The sequence below is a fragment of the Ovis aries genome, chromosome 15, assembly GCF_016772045.2.
Source record: "Ovis aries strain OAR_USU_Benz2616 breed Rambouillet chromosome 15, ARS-UI_Ramb_v3.0, whole genome shotgun sequence".
In the NCBI taxonomy this organism is placed as follows: Eukaryota; Metazoa; Chordata; class Mammalia; order Artiodactyla; family Bovidae; genus Ovis; species Ovis aries.
In genome coordinates, this window is record NC_056068.1 from 77134910 (window position 1) to 77154020 (window position 19111).

Below are 19111 nucleotides of genomic sequence, written 5' to 3' on the forward strand. Positions count from 1 at the left end.
TTACTGACTGAGCTACAAGGGAAGCCCTGGCTTATTCAAGCTGGTAATTAAAATTTCCATGGCACATTGGAGCCAAAAGATACTCCATTCACATTCTTCTAATGAATGGATAAATAAACAAGTATACTTATAATGCATTTAAATGTTTTCCCCCTTGTATTGTAGGCAAATTGCCTCTACTACCTGAACTCAGCCTCTGTACAGACTAGATGGAAGCCAGGAACAATGTAATTTACTTTGTCCTCCTGGGCCTCACACAGAATCCAAAGGAGCAGAAAGTCCTTTTTGTTCTGTTCTTGCTCTGCTGTATTTTGCCTGTAGTGGGCAAACTTCTCATTGTTGTGACTATAATTGTCAATGAGACTCTGAACTCACTGATGTAGTTTTTTCTTGCTAGTTTATCATTTATGGGTGTAACTTATTCCTCTTCGATCTCTCCCAGATTGATTTCAGACTTGTTCTTTGGAAAAACAACAACAACAACAACAACAACAACAACAACAACAACAACAACATATCCTTTGAATCTTGCATGACCCAGCTGTTTACAGAGCACCTTTTTGCTGAATCAGGGGTCTTCCTTCTGCTGGTGATGGCCTGTGACCGCTATGTGGCCATCTGAGAGCCCTGCATTATCTGGTGATCATGAGGCAGAGGGTGTGTGTTGTGCTGCCGGTGGTGTCCTGGGTTGGGGGTTTTCTACACTCAGTAATTAAGCTTTGCAGTGTTTATGGGCTCCCATTCCGTGGCCCCAATGTCACTGATCACTATACATGTAACATGTACCCTTTATTGAAGCTCGTCTGTACTGACGCCTATGTCACTGACCTCTTAGTTGCATCCAGTGGAGGACTGATCTGCGCTATAGTGCTTCTGCTCTTGCTCGTCTCCTATGGAGTCATCCTGCACTCTCTGAAGAACCTGAGTCAGGAAGGGAGGCGGAAAGCCCTCCAGACCTGTGGTTCCCACATCGCTGTGGTTGTCTGCTTCTTTGTTCCCTCTATTTTCATGTATGTGAGACCTGCTAAGACCTTCCCCATTGATAAATTATTGAGTGTGTTTTGTACAGTCATAAGTCCCATGCCGAACCCATTAATCTACAGTGTAAGAAGTTCTGAGTTGACTAATGTTTTGAAGATGCTCTGGAGAAGAAACGTCATACCTCATATTAACTAGGAGCTTCCATGGAGGGAGTCATTTGACATCAGGTTCCATTTCTTTGAATGAAGAAACTATTTTAAATTGGACTCTGATTTCTCTTTCTTCTAGAAAATTATGATAATTATAATTAAATGATACAATCACACAACTATGCATTTGTAACATTTTGCTCCACGCTACAATGTAAGGTCCAAAATTCTTGTTTATCAGTGCGCCTAGATAACTGTAAGGCCTATATGTTGCTGCTGCTGCTAAGTCGCTTCAGTCGTGTCTGACTCTGTGCGACCCCATAGATGGCAGCCCACCAGGCTCCACCGTCCCTGGGATTCTCCAGGCAAGAACACTGGAGTGGGTTGCCATTTCCTTCTCTTTTCACTTCTGAAAGTTGCCATTTCACTTCTGAAAGTGAAAAATGAAAGTGAAGTCACTGAGTCGTGTCCAATTCTCAGCGACCCCATGGACTGCAGCCTTCCAGACTCCTCCGTCCATGGGATTTTCCAGGCAAGAGTACTGGAGTGGGGTGCTATCACCTTCTCCGAAGGCCTATATAGCAAGGCATTAATAATAAATGATTTAATGAGGAAAATGTTATATATTTATACTGATTTTGAATCAATTCATGTATCTTTATATTTTATACTTTTTCAGACAGTGCAATTTTTATTTTGATTCTTTTCATTTATGTGAACTTTTTATTTACATTATTTAAAATATTTAATTCTATATAGGTTTCCTTTTTGTTTTACTATATTTCAGTTGCATTATACATATAAATTTTTACTTTAATACTTTTGCTGTTTAAAAAAATGAAATAGAATAGATAATAATAAAAGTATAAGTGAAACCAAATTTTATGGGATGCAGTGTTGAATAAATTTCCTATTTTCCTTCAGCATTTTCTAGTCCTCATACTCAGAGACTGGCCAAAATTTGTTTCTTCATTTTCATCTGAGAATAATTTTTATAAATGCAAATGTCTGTGCCATATGTATATTTGTTCTTTTTTATGTATGTAGCACTTACTTTTAGTATGCAACATCTTAAAAATATCTCATGTCAATCCATATATCTCTCTTAATTTTTCTCATCCTGCACAATGCTTCTTATAAATTTAAAGTTAGTATGTTGATTCCTCTTCATGCAAACCGTCCCCCCACCAAACTAAAAACAAACAAAAAATAGCAAACGAGAAACAGACTCATTAACAAAACTCAAAAACCTTGTTAGATGCGGTTCTTGAGATTTGGGAGTGGGGGAAGGTGGGGTGGAAATACAAACATATTTATTAAGTTGGGCAAAAGTAATTGTGGCATTTGCATTGTTAAAATTTGCCATTTGATATTGGAGTACATTCTTAAATGTGCTTATATTATATGCATCATTTTAATGCATGCTTTTCACTTTATGTTTTTTGCTAATAACCTATTACTTGCTCTGCATTTTAAATGTATTTTAGACTAAGGAAATGATGTTAGACAAAAAGCAAATTCAAGCTATTTTCTTATTAGAGTTTTAAATAGGTGTTAAAGCAGCAGAGACAATTCACAACTCAGCAATGCATCTGGTCCAGGAACTGCTAATGAACAGTTCCGGGGCAGTGGAGGGCAGTGTTGGTTGAAGGAATTTTGCAAAGGAGGGGAGAGGCTTGAAGATGAGGAGCCTATTGGCTGGCCATCAGAAGTTGACAAAGATCAATTGAAAGCAATCATCAAAGCTGATCCTCTTATAATTACACAAGAAGTTGCTGAAGAAGTCAAAATCAACCATTCTATTGTCATTCAGTGTTTAAAGCAAATTGGAAAGGTGAAAACCTTCAATGCTTGGGTGCCTTATCAACGGACCAATGAAAAACAATTGTTGCTTCAAAATGTCATCTTCTTTTACTCTGTACAACAACAATGAACCATTTCTCCATCAAATTGTGACCTGCGACAAAAAGTGAATTTTATATGACAACTGGCAACAACCAGCTCAGTGGCTGGACTAAAGAGAAGCTTCAAAGCACTTCCCAAAGCCAAACTTGCACCAAAAAACCCCCACAAAAGTCACGGTCACTGTTTGTTGGTCTGCTTCTGCTCTGATCCACTACAGCTTTCTGAATCCCAGTGAAATCATTACATCTGAGAAGTATGCTCAGCAAATCAATGAAGCAAAGTGAAATGAAATGAGAGTCGCTCAGCTCTGTCTGACTCTTTGCCATCTCAAGGACTGTAGCCTGCCGGGCTCCCCTGTCCATGGGAATCTCTAGGCAAGAATACTGGAGTGGGTTGCTATCCCCTTCTCCAGGGTATCTTCCCAACCCAGGGATTGAACCTGGTTCTTCTGCATTGCAGGCAGATTCTTTACTGTCTGAGCCACTAGAGAAGTCCCAGCAAATCAATGAGATGCACCAAAAACTGCAATCCCTGCAGCCGATATTGGTCAACAGAAGGGGCCCAGCGCTTCTTCAGGATAATGACCGAGTACACCTCACGCACACAATTTTTCAAAAGTTGAATGAACTGGTCTAAGTTGTACCTCATCTGCCATACTCAGCCTGACCTCTTGCCAACTGACTACCACTTCTTCAAGCATATCCCTTCAACGACTTTTGCAGGGAAGACACTTCGACAACCAGCAGGAGGCAGAAAATGCTTTCCAAGAGCTTGTGGACTTCCCAAGCCCAGATTTTTACATACAGGAATAAACAAATGTATTTCTCATTGGCAAAAATGTGTTGATTGCAGTGGTTCCTATTTTGATTAATAAAGATGTTTGAGCCACTTATATTGATTTATTAGTCACAGTCTGAAGCCACAATAATGTTTGCACTAACCTATTTTATTATGACTCATTGCAATTTCTATTTAAGATATCACTGATCCATGTAGCATAAATTATTCCCTGTCACTTTGAGGGTAAACCCATCCCACTCAGTGTTTCATCAGTGACTTTGGTACTCTGTTCGCAAGGTGGAGTTTTGGTTTAATCGATAGTGCAAATTCTCATTGCTTTGTAGGCAAGGACGTTTCCTATTATAAAATCTCATCTTTCCTCTGCAAAACCAGACAATCTGAAGTGCAGAGGAGCACAAAATCCTTCCAAAATGTTTGCTAACTTGCTTCTAAAAACTGAGTTTGAAACTCCAAAATAAAGAGTTTGTGTTTCTGTTCCTTCTTTCTCCTTCTTTCTTTCTTTTTCTTCTTCTTTTTTGTCTACTTTCTTTATTGATTCATCCTGAGAACTTAAACAATGCCTGGCCCACAGGAGGTACTCAATATTTGTTGAATTGCTTAGATAAAACTTTGGAATTAGCCTATACAGACTACTATATTTAAAATTGATATCCAATAAGGATCTGCTGTATAGTACAGGAAGCTCTGCTCAACATCCTATAGTAACCTAAATGGGAAAATACTTTGGAAAAGGATAGATACATGTACGTGTATACCTGAATCACCTTGCAGTACACCTGAACTAACACATTGTTAACCAACTATATTCCAGTACAAAATAAATATTAAAAATAGAGATTTTAAGTTCGTAGTTTTGCTATTGATTGAGATATTTACCTATTAGAAAGATTGCCTTGGTTCATTTGAAGCCAATGATCTTTGCATATACTTTGGGCTATTGTGCTATAGTTTATACTCACATCATCAACTAGTTAATCAGGTCACCTTAGTTCTTATATTTACTTTAAAAATCGTGGTTCATGTTTGGGATCGCATGTACACCCATGGTGGATTCATGTCAATGTATGGCAAAACCAATACAGTAGTGTAAAGTAAAATAAAGATAGGAAAAAAAAATTAAAAAAAAATTGTGGTGAAATATGCATAACAAAATTTACAATTTTGACCTTTTCAAAGTAGCACTAAGTTAATTCACATTGTTATGCAAACATTACCACCATCCATCTCCAAAACTTTTTCAACTTTCCAAACTGAAATTTCACAGCCATTAAACAAAATTCTTCACATTTGCTCACTGAGCCCTAGGTAGGGAAACCACCATTTTCTTTTCTGCCTATGAATTTGACTGCTTTAAGTGCCTCATGTAAGTGGAATCATACCATTTCTGTTTTTTGGTGATTGCCTTTTAAACACTTATTATAATTTCTTTCCCCCATAAAATGTTGGGACACTTGTCTAAATACATATAGGAAGATTTATTTCTAAACTATCTGTCTTACTCCATTCGTCTATCGTCTATCTTTATTTCAACACTGGGGCTGTCATTACCATAGATTTGCACAATATATTTTATAATCAGGAGGTATGAGACTCCCAATCTTCTCTTCTAGATTGTTTTGACAAGTTGGAGTCCTTGAGATTCCTTATGAATTTTAGCATGGATTTTTCTGTTTCTGCAGAAACGATTTTTTGGTTATGATAGGAATTGCACTGAATCATGAGGTATTATTAAGTAATGCTCAAAATATTCCAAGTCAGGCTTCAGCAATACATGAACTATGAACCAGATGTTCAAGCTGGTTTTAGAAAAGGCAGAGGAACCAGAGATCAAATTGCCAACATCTACTGTATCATTGAAAAAGCAGGAGAGTTTCAGAAAAACATCTATTTCTGCCTTATTGACTATGCCAAAGCCTTTGGCTGTGTGGATCACAATAAACTGTGGAAAATTCTGAACGAGATGGGAATACCAAACCACCTGACCTGCCTCTTGAGAAACCTATATGCAGGTCAGGAAGCAACAGTTAGAACTGGACATGGAACAACAGACTGGTTCTAAATAGGAAAAGGGGTACATCAAGGCTGTATATTGTCACCCTGCTTATTTAACTTATATGTAGAGTACATCATGAGAAATGCTGGGCTGGAGGAAGCACAAGCTGGAATCAAGATTCCTGGGAGAAATATCAATCACCTCAGATATGCAGATGACACCACCCTTATGGCAGAGAGTGAAGAGGAACTAAAAAGCCTCTTGATGAAAGTGAAAGAGGAGAGTGAAAAAGTTGGCTTAAAGCTCAACATTCAGAAAACGAAGATCATGGCATCCAGTCCCATCACTTCATGGCAAATAGATGGGGAAACAGTGGCTGACTTTATTTTTTTGGGCTCCAAAATCACTGCAGATGGTGATTGCAGCCATGAAATTAAAACATACTTACTCCTTGGAAGGAAAGTTATGACCAACCTAGATAGCATATTCAAAAGCAGAGACATTACTTTGTCAACAAAGGTCTGTATAGTCAAGGCTGTGGGTTTTCCTGTGGTCATGTATGGATGTGATAGTTGGACTGTGAAGAAAGCTGAGCACAGAAGAATTGATGCTTTTGAAGTGTAGTGTTGGAGAAGACTCTTGAGAGTCCCTTGGACTGCAAGGAGACCCAACCAGTCCATCCTAAAGGAGATCAGTTCTGGGTGTTCATTGGAAGGACTGATGTTGAAGCTGAAACTCCAATCCTTTGGCCACCTGATGTGAAGAGCTGACTCATTTGAGAAGATCCTGATGCTGGGAGGGACTCGGGGCAGGAGGAGAAGGGGACAACAGAGGATAAGATGGTTGGATGGCATCACCAATTCAGTGGACATGTGTAGACTCCGGGAGTTGCTAATGGATAGGGCAGCCTGGCGTGCTGCACTTCATGGGGTTGCAAAGAGTTGGACATGACTGAGTGACTGAAATGAACTGAACTGAACTGTTGAATAGGCCAGCTTATAAACATCTTCTTGTATATGTGTGTGTGTTCTATATGTCTCAGCAATATTTTGTAGTTTTCAGAGTGTAAGACTTTATTGTATTCTTTTTTTGATGCTTTTGTAAGTGAAATTTTTTTCTTGAAATCTCCTTGGGTTGTCCATGATCAGATAGAAATTCAATTATCATTTCATAGAAATCTCTCAACAAGTTGGAAATAGAAAGTACTTTGACATAATAAAATCCATATATTTCAGATCCACAGCTAATACCTTTCTCAACATGAAAGATTGAAAGCTTTTCCATTAAAATATGGAATAAGACAAGAGGGCATATATTCTCTGGTCCTTTTTAACACAGTACTGCCATAAAATTTCCCGTGAAAATTTTAGAGTTTTCTAAGTATAGCTGTGGTTTTCTCTGAAGTGAGATAGTTTTATTCATTAATTTTATTTAGTTTTAGTTTCTGGAACAGTGCTTCTGATGGTAGCCACTCGCTATCCTTTCAATCTCAGCTGAAACGTCACCTTTGAAGAAAGGTCATCTGTACACTTTCCACAGTAGACCTCTGCCTCTTATCTTTTGTCACAGTATTCTATTTCTTATAAGCAGGGAATAAGACTGAAGCTACTTTGTTAAGTTGTCTCACTCTTTATTGTCTGGCTCTAAGAACGAAGATCCATGCAGGAAGAAACCTTTCACGTGTTCTCCCAGGTTTCACTAAGCTCTGTGTCCTCACTCATAGGACAGAAGCTGACATGACAGAGGTGCCCAGACTTTAAAAAAAATGATAATAATTGGATAATTAGCTATTATATCTAAAATTTTTTAATTGTGCTTTTTGGATATAATTTTCATATAGCTAACCAAATTAAGGTGATTAAATTGAGTACTAAACAAAAGGAAAGAAAATCTTGCAACGGCAGGTGGGGAAAGAAATAACAAATAAGTTCACTGGGACAAAATTTTTTTATTACTTTTAAAAAAAGTAAAGATTACTTTATTACTTTTAAAAAAAAAGTAAAAATTTTTTTCATACATTTTAGCATTTGACCCCTTTAATTTCCCCTCCTTGTTTTGTAGGCAAGTTGCCTCTTAAAGATTCTAAAGCTGCCTTGTTTTGGGTATTGCACTTTCCTGATATTATTTTTGTGACTTTGCCTATAGATTAAAAAAAAAAACCTCTAGGGAAATCCAAGTGATTAATTAAACAAGAATCAGTCTTGGACACATTCCAGTTCTAAGACTCAATGATAATTGTGGCTGAAAGGGATGAAATACTCCATGATCTTCCCCCCTAACAGGAAGAAGATGTTATCCACTTAGTAACTGGAATCAATTTTTCAGGTGGCCTTTTTATAGACTTAAAGCATGACCAAGAAAATAAAAATATGAGAATGTCTTTCAAAATCTCAGTCAATGAGTCTGGTCATGTTAATATGACAGAATGAAAAGGGCTTAACAGTCAAATCTTATTTTTCTTGTTGAAGTTAGTAGGAAAGACATTACTTGTGAAAAACTTCCCTGCCAAATAACTAGTTGATTTATTCTATGTATATGTAAGACTTTCTGGTCATTTTGATAAATTTCCTAATGTGGTAAACTTTCATTTTTCTAGGAGTACACCAGGGAATTCCTTTGGAAAAATCAACACAGGACATAAAAATGTGCCTCTGAATAATCAGAAGACTCCAGGGAGAAAATGGACAGATAGTCAAATAAAATAAAATGCATCCTCAAGTAATAAGGTGGCCTTTTGTCCTCTGTTGTCAAATTGGATGAAAAATAATTTCAAGTGTTTATGTGTAACTTTAAGTCACCCTTAGATTCTGAACAAGCCTCCATAAGGTAAGATTAGCAGTAAATAGTGGGAACCAGGCTCATTACTGGGGACTGTCTTTATTATGTAAGAAATTTAATTACTTTGAAATCAATCAAACTTAGATTCAGTTCTAGGTATGTCCCTTAGAAACGTATGATTTGGGGAAAATGAATGAGATCTCCTGGCATTAGTTTCTTCAATTATAAAATGAGGATTACAGTTCTTGTTACTGTCAATATTAAACAGTAAACTGTGAGTGTATGATTAGAATATACTCTAGGATTTTTGAACAGTAGAGTGATGTCATTTGGGCTCCTTCAGGAGAACTGATTCTTGGAGGCTAGAATAAACATGCGGAGACTTGATAGGCGCGTATTGCAGTGGACCAGGAAGAAATTAAGAAGTAAGGAATGATCAAATTTGTGATATATTTTCATAGTAGAGTGAATAGGATTTATCAAGTTTTTTTAGAGTAACGAATGAAGAGTACAGCAATTTTTTGTCTGAACAATAACATGATAAAAGACAGCATTGAATGAGATAAATAGGGAACACGTCTTTAAATTTTGTATAGAAAATGCTTATGGTTATTATGGACATTTAAAAAGTTCTCAAATACTAAATTGCCATTCGCTTGGATGTCAAAATTAGAGATGTTGCATATCCAAGTTTTCAGATTAAGAGGAGAGGTAGGGGTTAGGGACACAAAATTACTGCTGTAGCACTTAATTGTCAGGAAAAGGGAAATAACCATCTAAAAACCTAAGATGTGTCAGTGAGGTCTGAGACAATTCAGTACAGGGAACTTCCATTCACAGTTTGATCTACCCACATTGATTATGTAAATTACCTCAAGTGGGCCTCAAGCATTAGACTTTTGTGGCTTTATAAATGTTGGACTTTTTGGATTTCTCCTCCTTAAATTTTCATTCATTCAATTCTTTTTTACACTCAGCTGAAGCTTTGCTTCCTCTGGAAAGTCTTCTGTCATGCCTGTTTGGTATGCTCCTGTACTATGACTGTTAGCACTGTTTGAATATTCATTTAATGGCACTAATAGCATGGGTCTGGAGTTGGTTGATTTCTTGTTATGTGTCATAGCACTGAAGGAAAGAAACTCTGCCTTCGACCTGATAATAAAAATGTCCATGACACATTAGACACAAATAGTTGTTCTATACTCATTCTTCCAACAAATGGAAAAAATTTTTTTCATACATTTTAGCATTTGACCCCTTTAATTTCCCCTTCTTGTTTTGTAGGTAAGTTGCTTCTACTGTATGAAGTCAGCTCCTGTTCAGATTAGATGGAATCAAGAAACAATGTAACCTACTTTGTTCTCCTGGGACTCACACAGAATCCAAAGGAGGGGAAAGTACTTTTGTTTATGTTCCTGTTTGTCTACATGTTGACTGTGATGGGCAATTTTCTAATTATAGTCACTGTAACTGTCAGTAAGACCCTGAACACACCAATGTACTTTTTTCTTGCTTGCTTATCATGTATGGATATTGCTTATTCCTCTTCCATTACCCCCAGATTGATCTCAGACTTGTTCTTCGGAGAAAAAACCATTACCTTTAAATCTTGCATGACCCAGCTATTTACAGAGCACTTTTTTTCTGGATCAGGGGTCTTCCTTCTGCTGGTGATGGCATATGACCGCTATGTGGCCATCTGCAAGCCCTTGCATTACTTGGTGATCATGAGGCAGAGGGTGTGTGTTGGGTTGCTGGTGGTGTCCTGGGTTGGAGGTTTTCTGCACTCAATTATTCAACTTAGCACTATTTATGGGCTCCCATTCTGTGGCCCCAATGTCATTGATCACTTTATGTGTGACATGTACCCTTTATTGAAACTCGTCTGTACTGACACCTATGTCATTGACATCTTAGTTGTGGCCAATGGAGGACTGATCTGCACTATAGTGTTTCTGCTCTTGCTCGTCTCCTATGGAGTCATCCTGCACTCTCTGAAGAACCTGAGTCAGGAAGGGAGGCGGAAAGCCCTCCAGACCTGTGGTTCCCACATCACTGTGGTTGTCTGCTTCTTTGTTCCCTGTATTTTCATATATGTAAGACCTGCTAAGACCTTCTACATTGATAAATCATTGAGCGTGTTCTATACAGTCATAACCCCCATGCTGAACCCATTAATCTACAGTCTAAGAAATTCTGAGTTAATTTATGCTATGAAGAAGCTCTGGAAAAGAAACATCATATCCCATACTAAATAAATGCATCATCCATCATGAAGGGAGTCATTTGACATCAAGTTCATTTTCTTGGAACGCAGAAGTCATTTTAAAATTTGTTCTGATTTCTCTTTCTTCAAAGAGTTTATGTCAATTATAATTAAAGATTACAGTTAAACAACCAGGGTATAATAACAGTTTACCTACCTACTAGCATTAATTATCTTATCAGTGTACCTAGAATGATGTAATGCCTATATAACAAGGAATTAATATGTAATGAATTAGCAAGTAAATTGTTCATAGTGATACTGATTTTTCACCAACTTATGCATTTATATTTGTTATTCTTTTTCAGAGACAGTGTAATTTTTACTTAGCATCTTGTCATTTAAGTTAACATTTTTACTTATACAGTTTAAAATACATAATTATATGTGGCTTGCCTTTACTGTATTTCATTCTCATTATACAGCACTTTTACTTTTGTACTTTTAGTGTTTACAATGAAAGTGAAGTAAAATAGATAATAATAAATAGCACAAGTGAAAACTAAATGCTGTGAAGGTGTAGTCACTCAGGAGTGTCTGATTCTTTGCAACCCCATGGACTCTAGGCCACCAGGCTCTTCTCTCCATGGAATTCTATAGGCAAGAACACTGGAGTGGATTGCCATTCCCTTTCCCAGGGGATCCTTCCAACCCACGGGTGAAACCCAGGTCTCCTGTATTGCAGGCAGTTTCTTTACCATCTGAGCCACAAGGAAATCCAAACAATATGAGGTGAAATGTAAAATGAACTCTCAGCTTCTCTCAGTCCTCATTCTCAGAGGTTGACCCTCAACTTGTTTCTTAATTTTCATCTGGTAATAATCTTTGCAGATGCAAGCGTATTCTCTACATGTATATGCATTTGTTTCTTTCTATATATGTATCACTTGCTTTTGCTATGCAATGTCTTAAAGATATTTCCATGCCAGTCCATATATATTTCTTAAATTTTCTCATTTTTCAAAACACTATTCACAAATTTATATCAAAATTAATATGCCCATTCCTTTCATGAGATTCCCAAACTTTTCTACGACAGTTATATTGCCAATAAATGTATGTTTTAGAATATGTACAAATATAAGTTCCTAGGTGTAGAATTGTTGATATTACATTTGATTCAATGGTCAAGCAGTATATGCATTTAAAATGCTGATATTGATATTTATTGCCAAACTGTCATTCTCTTTTTTAAAATTAATTTTTAATTGGAGGAAAATTGCTTTACAATGTTGTATTGGTTTCTGCCATACAACAGCCCAGATCAGTTATAATTATACATATGTCACCTTCCCTTGTAGCTCAGTCATCAAAGAATCTGCCTGCAATGCAGGAGACCCGGGTTTGATTCCAGGGTCAGGAAGGTCCCCTGGAGAAGGAAATGGCAACCCACTCCAGAATTCTTGCCTGGAGAGTCCCATGGACAGAGGAGCCTGACAGGCTATAGTCCAGGGGTTGCAAGAGTTGGACACAGCCTCGTGACTGAACCAGCACCACCTCCATCTTGAGCGTCCCTCTCCTCCCCCGACTCCACCCCTGTAGGTCACCACAGGGTGCCAAGCTGGGCTCCCTGTGTTATAGCAACTTCTCACAGTTATCCGTTTTACACAAGGTAGTGTATATATGCCGATGCTACTTTCTCTGTTTATCTCACTCTTTCCTTCCCCTACTGTGTCCACGAGTCCCATCTCTGTATCTGCATCTCCATTTCTTCCCTGCAAATAGGTTCATCAACACCATTTTTCTAGATTCCATACAGATACATTAACATACTATATTTGTTTTTCTCTTTCTGACCTACTTCACTCCAAACTATTGTTCTTGGGTTGTACTAACAGCTACTGTGTCTGTGCTTAGCTGCTCAGCTGTGTCCAACTCTTTGTGACTCCATGGACTGTAGCCTGCCAGGCTTCTCTGTTCTTGGGATTTTTCAGGCAAGAATACTGCAATGGGTTGCCATTTCCTCCTCCAGGGGATTTTCTTGACTCAGGAATCGAACCTGCATCTCCTGTGTCTCCTTTATTCACTGAACCATCGAGAAAGCCCCACTAACAACTACTGTCCTCTCCATGCTGCTGCTGCTGCTGCTAAGTCGCTTCAGTCATGTCCGACTCTGTGCGACCCCATAGCCAATGTAATTTTTTTGACCACATTCTCAATGACCAGTACCTGATAAACATTTATCACATCTGATTAAAGTTACTTTTTACTTTAACTGCAAACCTTTTGATATAATTGAGTTTGAGTATCTTCCTACATGTTTAATTTGATTTGTATTTATTTGTGGATTTTATATATATGTCTTTAGTCTGATTCATTCAATTTTTGATTTTTATGAGAGAATTTTAAGCAAAAGAAATGATCTCCTTACATTATATATATAGTTAAAGTTTTCTGGCTATACGTTTTTAACTTTTTATCTTATGTAGAATTATTTTTGCATATAAAATTTTTTGTAGTTTATATTAAATAAAAAAATTGTATCTTGCTTAGGAAGAATTTTCTCATTTGCACCAAAATTTCTTCAGTATTTTTTTGCATTTAATTTTTCAAGCATTTTTCATATCTTACATCTTATAACATTTGATTCATCTTGAATTTATTTAGGAGTTTAAATAGGGGTTGATTTTATTTGTCCTGTAAATTTTAGAATTAAAAAAATATTCACATATTATCTTTTTGCCATTGATTTGAAATTCTGACTACTGTATTTTGAACTCCCAATGTATTGGGGTCCAATTTAAAACTTTAATCTTTTTCACTGATCTCTTTATTCATGTACACATTGGCACATAATTGCTATGATATCTAAGATATTTTGACATGCGAAGAATCTAGCAGTCACTTATTAGTATTCTTTCTCAGAATTTTGCCTAAGCCTGTATATTTCTATTTCAAAATTATTAAAACTATATAATAAAGTATAGATAAGATAAAACTGTTTAAAGTTGGCTTAAAATTGTTAAAATAAATTTAAAATATGTTTAAAACTATTATTTTCATTAAGATTCCCATTAGGAAGGTTAAGAAGAGTTTATACCTTTAGAGTATAAAAAAACTGTTATCTAGATAAGAATTGGTGTCTTCAGTTAACAAGCCACCTATTGTAACATTGGGTTGAACTTGCAGTTCCTGCCCTTGTTTCTAATCCCTTGTAGATAGTTGCTGTTCTTTAGCTACGACACCTAAATGCTACCTGACACTTGCTTTGGGAAAAAATCATCTCTTTCAAGGAAGTTCAGGACTTGAATTACTGCTGAGCATCTTGTGCTGCTGAGATCTTCTTGCCGTGTGCTGCGCTCAGTCGCTTCAATTTTGTCTGACTCTTTGCAACTGTGTGGACCGTGGCCTGCCAGGATTCTCTGTCCATGGGCTTTGCCAGGAAGAATATAGCCACAAAAAAAAAAAGAAAGAAAGAAAAAGAAAAAAAGACAAAAAAAATGTGTTAGGATGCAGTTTTAGAGATTTTTTTTTTTTCTGAAATGCGAACATGTTTATTTTATTATGACTTATTACAACTCCAGGTGGCGCTGGTGGTAAGGAATCCACCTGCCAATGCAAAAGGTGCAAGAGACTTGGGTTTCCTCCCTGGATTGGGAAGATTCCCTGGAGCAGAAAGTGGCAACCCACTCCAGTATTCTTGCCTGAAAAATTCCATGGACAGAGGAGCCTGGCAGGCTACTCAAGTAGATTACATACTACTTGGATATTGACAATACACACTAGTATATTTAAAATAGATAATTAACATAACACAGGTAACTCAATATTCTGAAGGAGATCAACCCTGGGATTTCTTTGGAAGGAATGATGCTAAAGCTGAAGCTCCAGTACTTTGGCCACCTCATGCAAAGAGTTGACTCATTGGAAAAGACTCTGATGCTGGGAGGGATTGGGGGCAGGAGGAGAAGGGGACGACAGAGGATGAGATGGCTGGATGGCATCACGGACTTGATGGACGTGAGTCTGAGTGAACTCCGGGAAATGGTGATGGACAGGGAGGCCTGGCGTGCTGCAATTCATGGGGTCGCAAAGAGCTGGACACGACTGAGCAACTGAACTGAACTGAACTGAAATGGAAAAAGAATTTGATAAAATAGATAGATATATATGTATAACACAGTCCCTTTGAATTAGACCTGACACCAACACATTGCTGATCAACTGTACTCTAATATAAAATAAAAATAAAAAACAAAGAATTTACTTTAGTGGTTTTGCCATTGGATTGACATATTTACCTCTTAAATAAGTTACTCAAGTTTATCTGAAGCCAATGATATTTGCATATACTTTGGGCTATCGAGGTACAGTTTATGTTCCTCTCATATTTCAATTAATGAAGTCACCTTAGATGTTTTTTCTTTTTTTTTCCTTTTAAGAAACTGACTTCATTTTTTTTTTTTTTGACATGGAATGCAACCCACTCCAGTGTTCTTGCCTGGGAAATCCCATGGACAGGATCCTGGCGAGCTACAGTCCATGGGGTTACAAACAGTTGGACATGACTGAGCAACTAACACATACACTGTTTTCTTTCTTTATCGGTTGCACTGGGTCTTCGTCGCTGCACGTGGGATTTCTATAGTTGTGGAGAGTGGGAGCTGCTCCCTGGTTGCGGTGCGTGGGCTTCTCATTTCTGTGACTTCTCTTGTTGAGGAGCACAAGCTCTAGGTGCACGGGCTTCAGTAGTTGCATCCTGAGGGCTCAGTAGTCATGACTTGCTGCCTCTAGGGCGCCTGGGCTTCAGTACTTGCAGCACCGGGCTCATTAGTTGTGGCTAGAGGACCCTGGAGTATGCAAACCTCCGTAGCTGTGGCCTGTGGGCTCTCTAGTTGTACCTCTCAGGCTCTAGAGCGTGTGCTCAGTGCTTGTGGCTGCTGCTGCTGCTAAGTCGCTTCAGTCGCGTCCGACTCTGTGCGACCCCATAGACGGCAGCCCACCAGGCTCTGCCGTCCCTGGGATTCTCCAGGCAAGAACGCTGGAGTGGGTTGCCATTTCCTTCTCCAATGCATGAAAGTGAAAGTGAAGTTGCTCAGTTGTGTCCGACCCCCAGCGACCCCATGGACTGAAGCCTTCCAGGCTCCTCCGTCCATGGGATTCTCCAGGCAAGAGTACTGGAGTGGGGTGCCATCACCTTCTCCAGGTGGTTGTGGAGCATGGGTTTAATCGCTCTGAGCAGGTGGAATCTTCCCTGACCAGGGATTGAACCTATGTTTCTGCACTGGCAGGCGGATTTCCATCCACTGCACCACCAGGGAAGTCCCTTAGTTCTTACATTTATTTTGAAAATTGTGCTCATATATACATAAAGAAGGTTGAGTGTCAAAGAACTGATGCTTTTCAAATGTGCTGGAGAAGACTCTTGGAGTCCCTTGAGCAGTGAAGAGATCAAACTAGCCAATCCTAAAGGAAATCAACCCTGTCTATTCATTGAAGGGACTGATGCTGAAGCTGAAGCTCCAATACTTTGGCCATCTGATACAAAGAGCCAACCTATTGGAAAAGACCCTGATTCTGGGAAAGATTGAAGGCAGGAGGATAATGGGATCACAGAGGATGAGATAGTTAGATAGGAGCATGAACTCAGTGAGCATGACTAGAACACTCTGGGAGATTAACAAAGGACACGAAGCCTGGTGTGCTGCAGTCCATGGGGTCAGCAAAGAGTTGGACATGGCTTAGTAAAACATACATAACAAAATTTACAATTTTAATCATTTTAAAGTGACACCTACTTGTTATGCAAACATTACCATTATCCATTTGTAAACTTTTCCAGCTTCCCAAACTGAAATTTCAGTCATTAAACAGAATTCTCCATATAAGCTCATGGAGCCCCAGGCAACCACCATTCTTTCTGTTTATGAATTTGACTGCTTTAAGTGCTTCGTGTAAGTGAAATCATATGATAATTGCTTTTTTGTGATTGCCTTTTTATAACTTGTTATATTTTCCCCACTCTTGGTACCAATAGTACACAAATACTCTTGGTGCCCTTGTTGAAAATTATCTCAAGACATATACAAAGGTTTATTTCTAGGCTTTCTATTTTATTCCATTAGTCCATTGTCCATATTTATTCAAATACTGGTGCTATGATTACCATCACTTTGTTTAAAATGTTTTAGAGTCAAGAAGTATGAGACCCCCAGCTTTCTTTCTTTTCAAGATTGTTTTGGCAATTTCAAGTCCTTGAGATTTCATATGAATTTCAGCATGGATTTTTCTGTTTCTGCAAAATCAGTTTTGCTATCTTGATCTGTAGATCACTTGAGGTAGTATTAACAACTTAATACTTTTAAGTATCCCAGATCATAAATGTCCTTTCATATTTGTGTGTATTCCATAATATCTCTCAGTAACCTTTTGTAGTTTTCAGTTTATAGGACTTATCTCTTTGGTTAATTTTATTTAAATATTTTATTCTTTTTTCATGCTTTTGTACATGGAGTTACTTTCTTATTTTTTCCTTGAGTTGGTAATTACACATAGAAATTCAACATCATTTCATAAAAAACTCTCAACAAATTGGAAATAGAAGGAATGCACATTGGCATAAAAAAGTCCATATATAACAGATTTATAGCTAACATCATCCCCAACGTAGAAAAGTTGAAATCTTCCCGATTAAAATCTAATAATAAAAAAATTAAAAGCTAAAAAAAAAACCTACAAAAAAAATCTAGAATAAGACAAGAGGGCACACTCTCACAAGTCTGTTTATAACATAGCACTGCCATAAAAATTCCTGTGAAAAATTTATATTTTTCTAAATATAGGTCTTGTCATCTCTGATGACAGGAGATAATTTTATTAATTTTTATTTAGTATTACTTTCTGGAACAGTGCTTTTAATGGCAGTCACTTCATACCTTTCAATCACAGCTTAAAGATAACCTTTTAAGGGTCTTCTCTGATTATATTATCCACAGTAGAATTCGCCCTCTTCTTTTCTGTCTCATTATTCCATTTCTTGGGCTTCCCTTGTAGCTCAGTTGGTAAAGAATCTGCCTGCAGTGCAGGAGACATGGGTTCGATCCCTGGGTTGGGAAGATCCCTTGGAGAAGGAAATGGCAACCCACTCCAGTATCCTTGCCTGGAAAATCTCACGGACAGAGGGGCCTGGAGGGCTGCAGTCCATGGGGTCTCAAAGAGTCGGGGACGACTGAGCAACTAACACCAACATTCTATTTCTTACCTTATAAGCCATGAATAAGACTATAACTACTTTATTAAATGTCTCCTTCTTTATTGTCTAACCTATTATAATATCCATGCAGGAAAAAAAAATTTATGTGACTTTCCCTCTGGTTTTATTAAGTGCTATGTCCTAGCTCATAGCACAGTTGCTGGCATAAAAGATATGCCCTAACTTTTTAAAACAACTAATAATTGGATAAATCATTAGTTTTTACATCTAAAACTGCCAGAAAGAAAAACACCAATACAGTATACTAATTTTTTTGGGCTCCAAAATCACTGCAGATGGTGATTGCAGCCATGAAATTAAAAGACACTTTCTCCTTGGAAGAAAAGTTATGACCAACCTAGATAGCATATTCAAAAGCAGAAACATTACTTTGCCGACTAAGGTCCATCTAGTTAAGGCTATGGTTTTTCCAGTGGTCATGTATGGATGTAAGAATTGGACTGTGAAGAAGGCTGAGCACTGAAGAATTGATGCTTTTGAAGTGTGGTGTTGAAGAAGACTCTTGAGAGTCCCTTGGACCGCAAGGAGATCCAACCAGTCCATTCTGAAGGAGATCAACCCTGGGATTTCTTTGGAAGGAATGATGCTAAAGCTGAAACTTCGGTACTTTGGCCACCTCATGCAAAGAGCTGACTCATTGGAAAAGACTCTGATGCTGGGAAGGATTGGGGGCAGGAGGAGAAGGGGACGACAGAGGATGAGATGTCTGGATGGCATCACAGACTCTATGGATGTGAGTCTGAGTGAACTCCGGGAGTTGGTGATGGACAGGGAGGCCTGGTGTGCTGCGATTCATGGGGTCGCAAAGAGTCGGACACGACTGAGCGACTGAACTGAACTGAACTGAACTGAATGCATATATATGGAATTTAGAAAGATGGCAATGATAACCCTGTATGCGAGACAGCAAAAGAGACACAGATGCATAGAACAGTCTTTTGGACTCTATGGGAGAGGGAGAGGATGGGATGATTTGGGAGAATGGCATTGAAACATGTATAATATCATATATGAAACAAACCGCC

At 38.0% G+C, this 19111-nt stretch overlaps 1 protein-coding gene and 1 pseudogene across 1 annotated transcript; both read left to right on the forward strand.

Annotated features, from left to right (window-relative positions):
• The first annotated feature begins 209 nt into the window (after window positions 1–209).
• On the forward strand, window positions 210–1176 carry LOC105613581 (olfactory receptor 4A47-like; annotated as a pseudogene).
• Window positions 1177–9935: 8759 nt separating this feature from the next.
• LOC101123067 (olfactory receptor 4A47-like) lies at window positions 9936–10865 on the forward strand. The gene has a single exon (XM_012096637.4). The coding sequence runs from the start codon at window positions 9936–9938 to the stop codon at window positions 10863–10865; it is 930 nt and encodes a 309-aa protein (XP_011952027.4).
• The last annotated feature ends 8246 nt before the right edge of the window (window positions 10866–19111 follow it).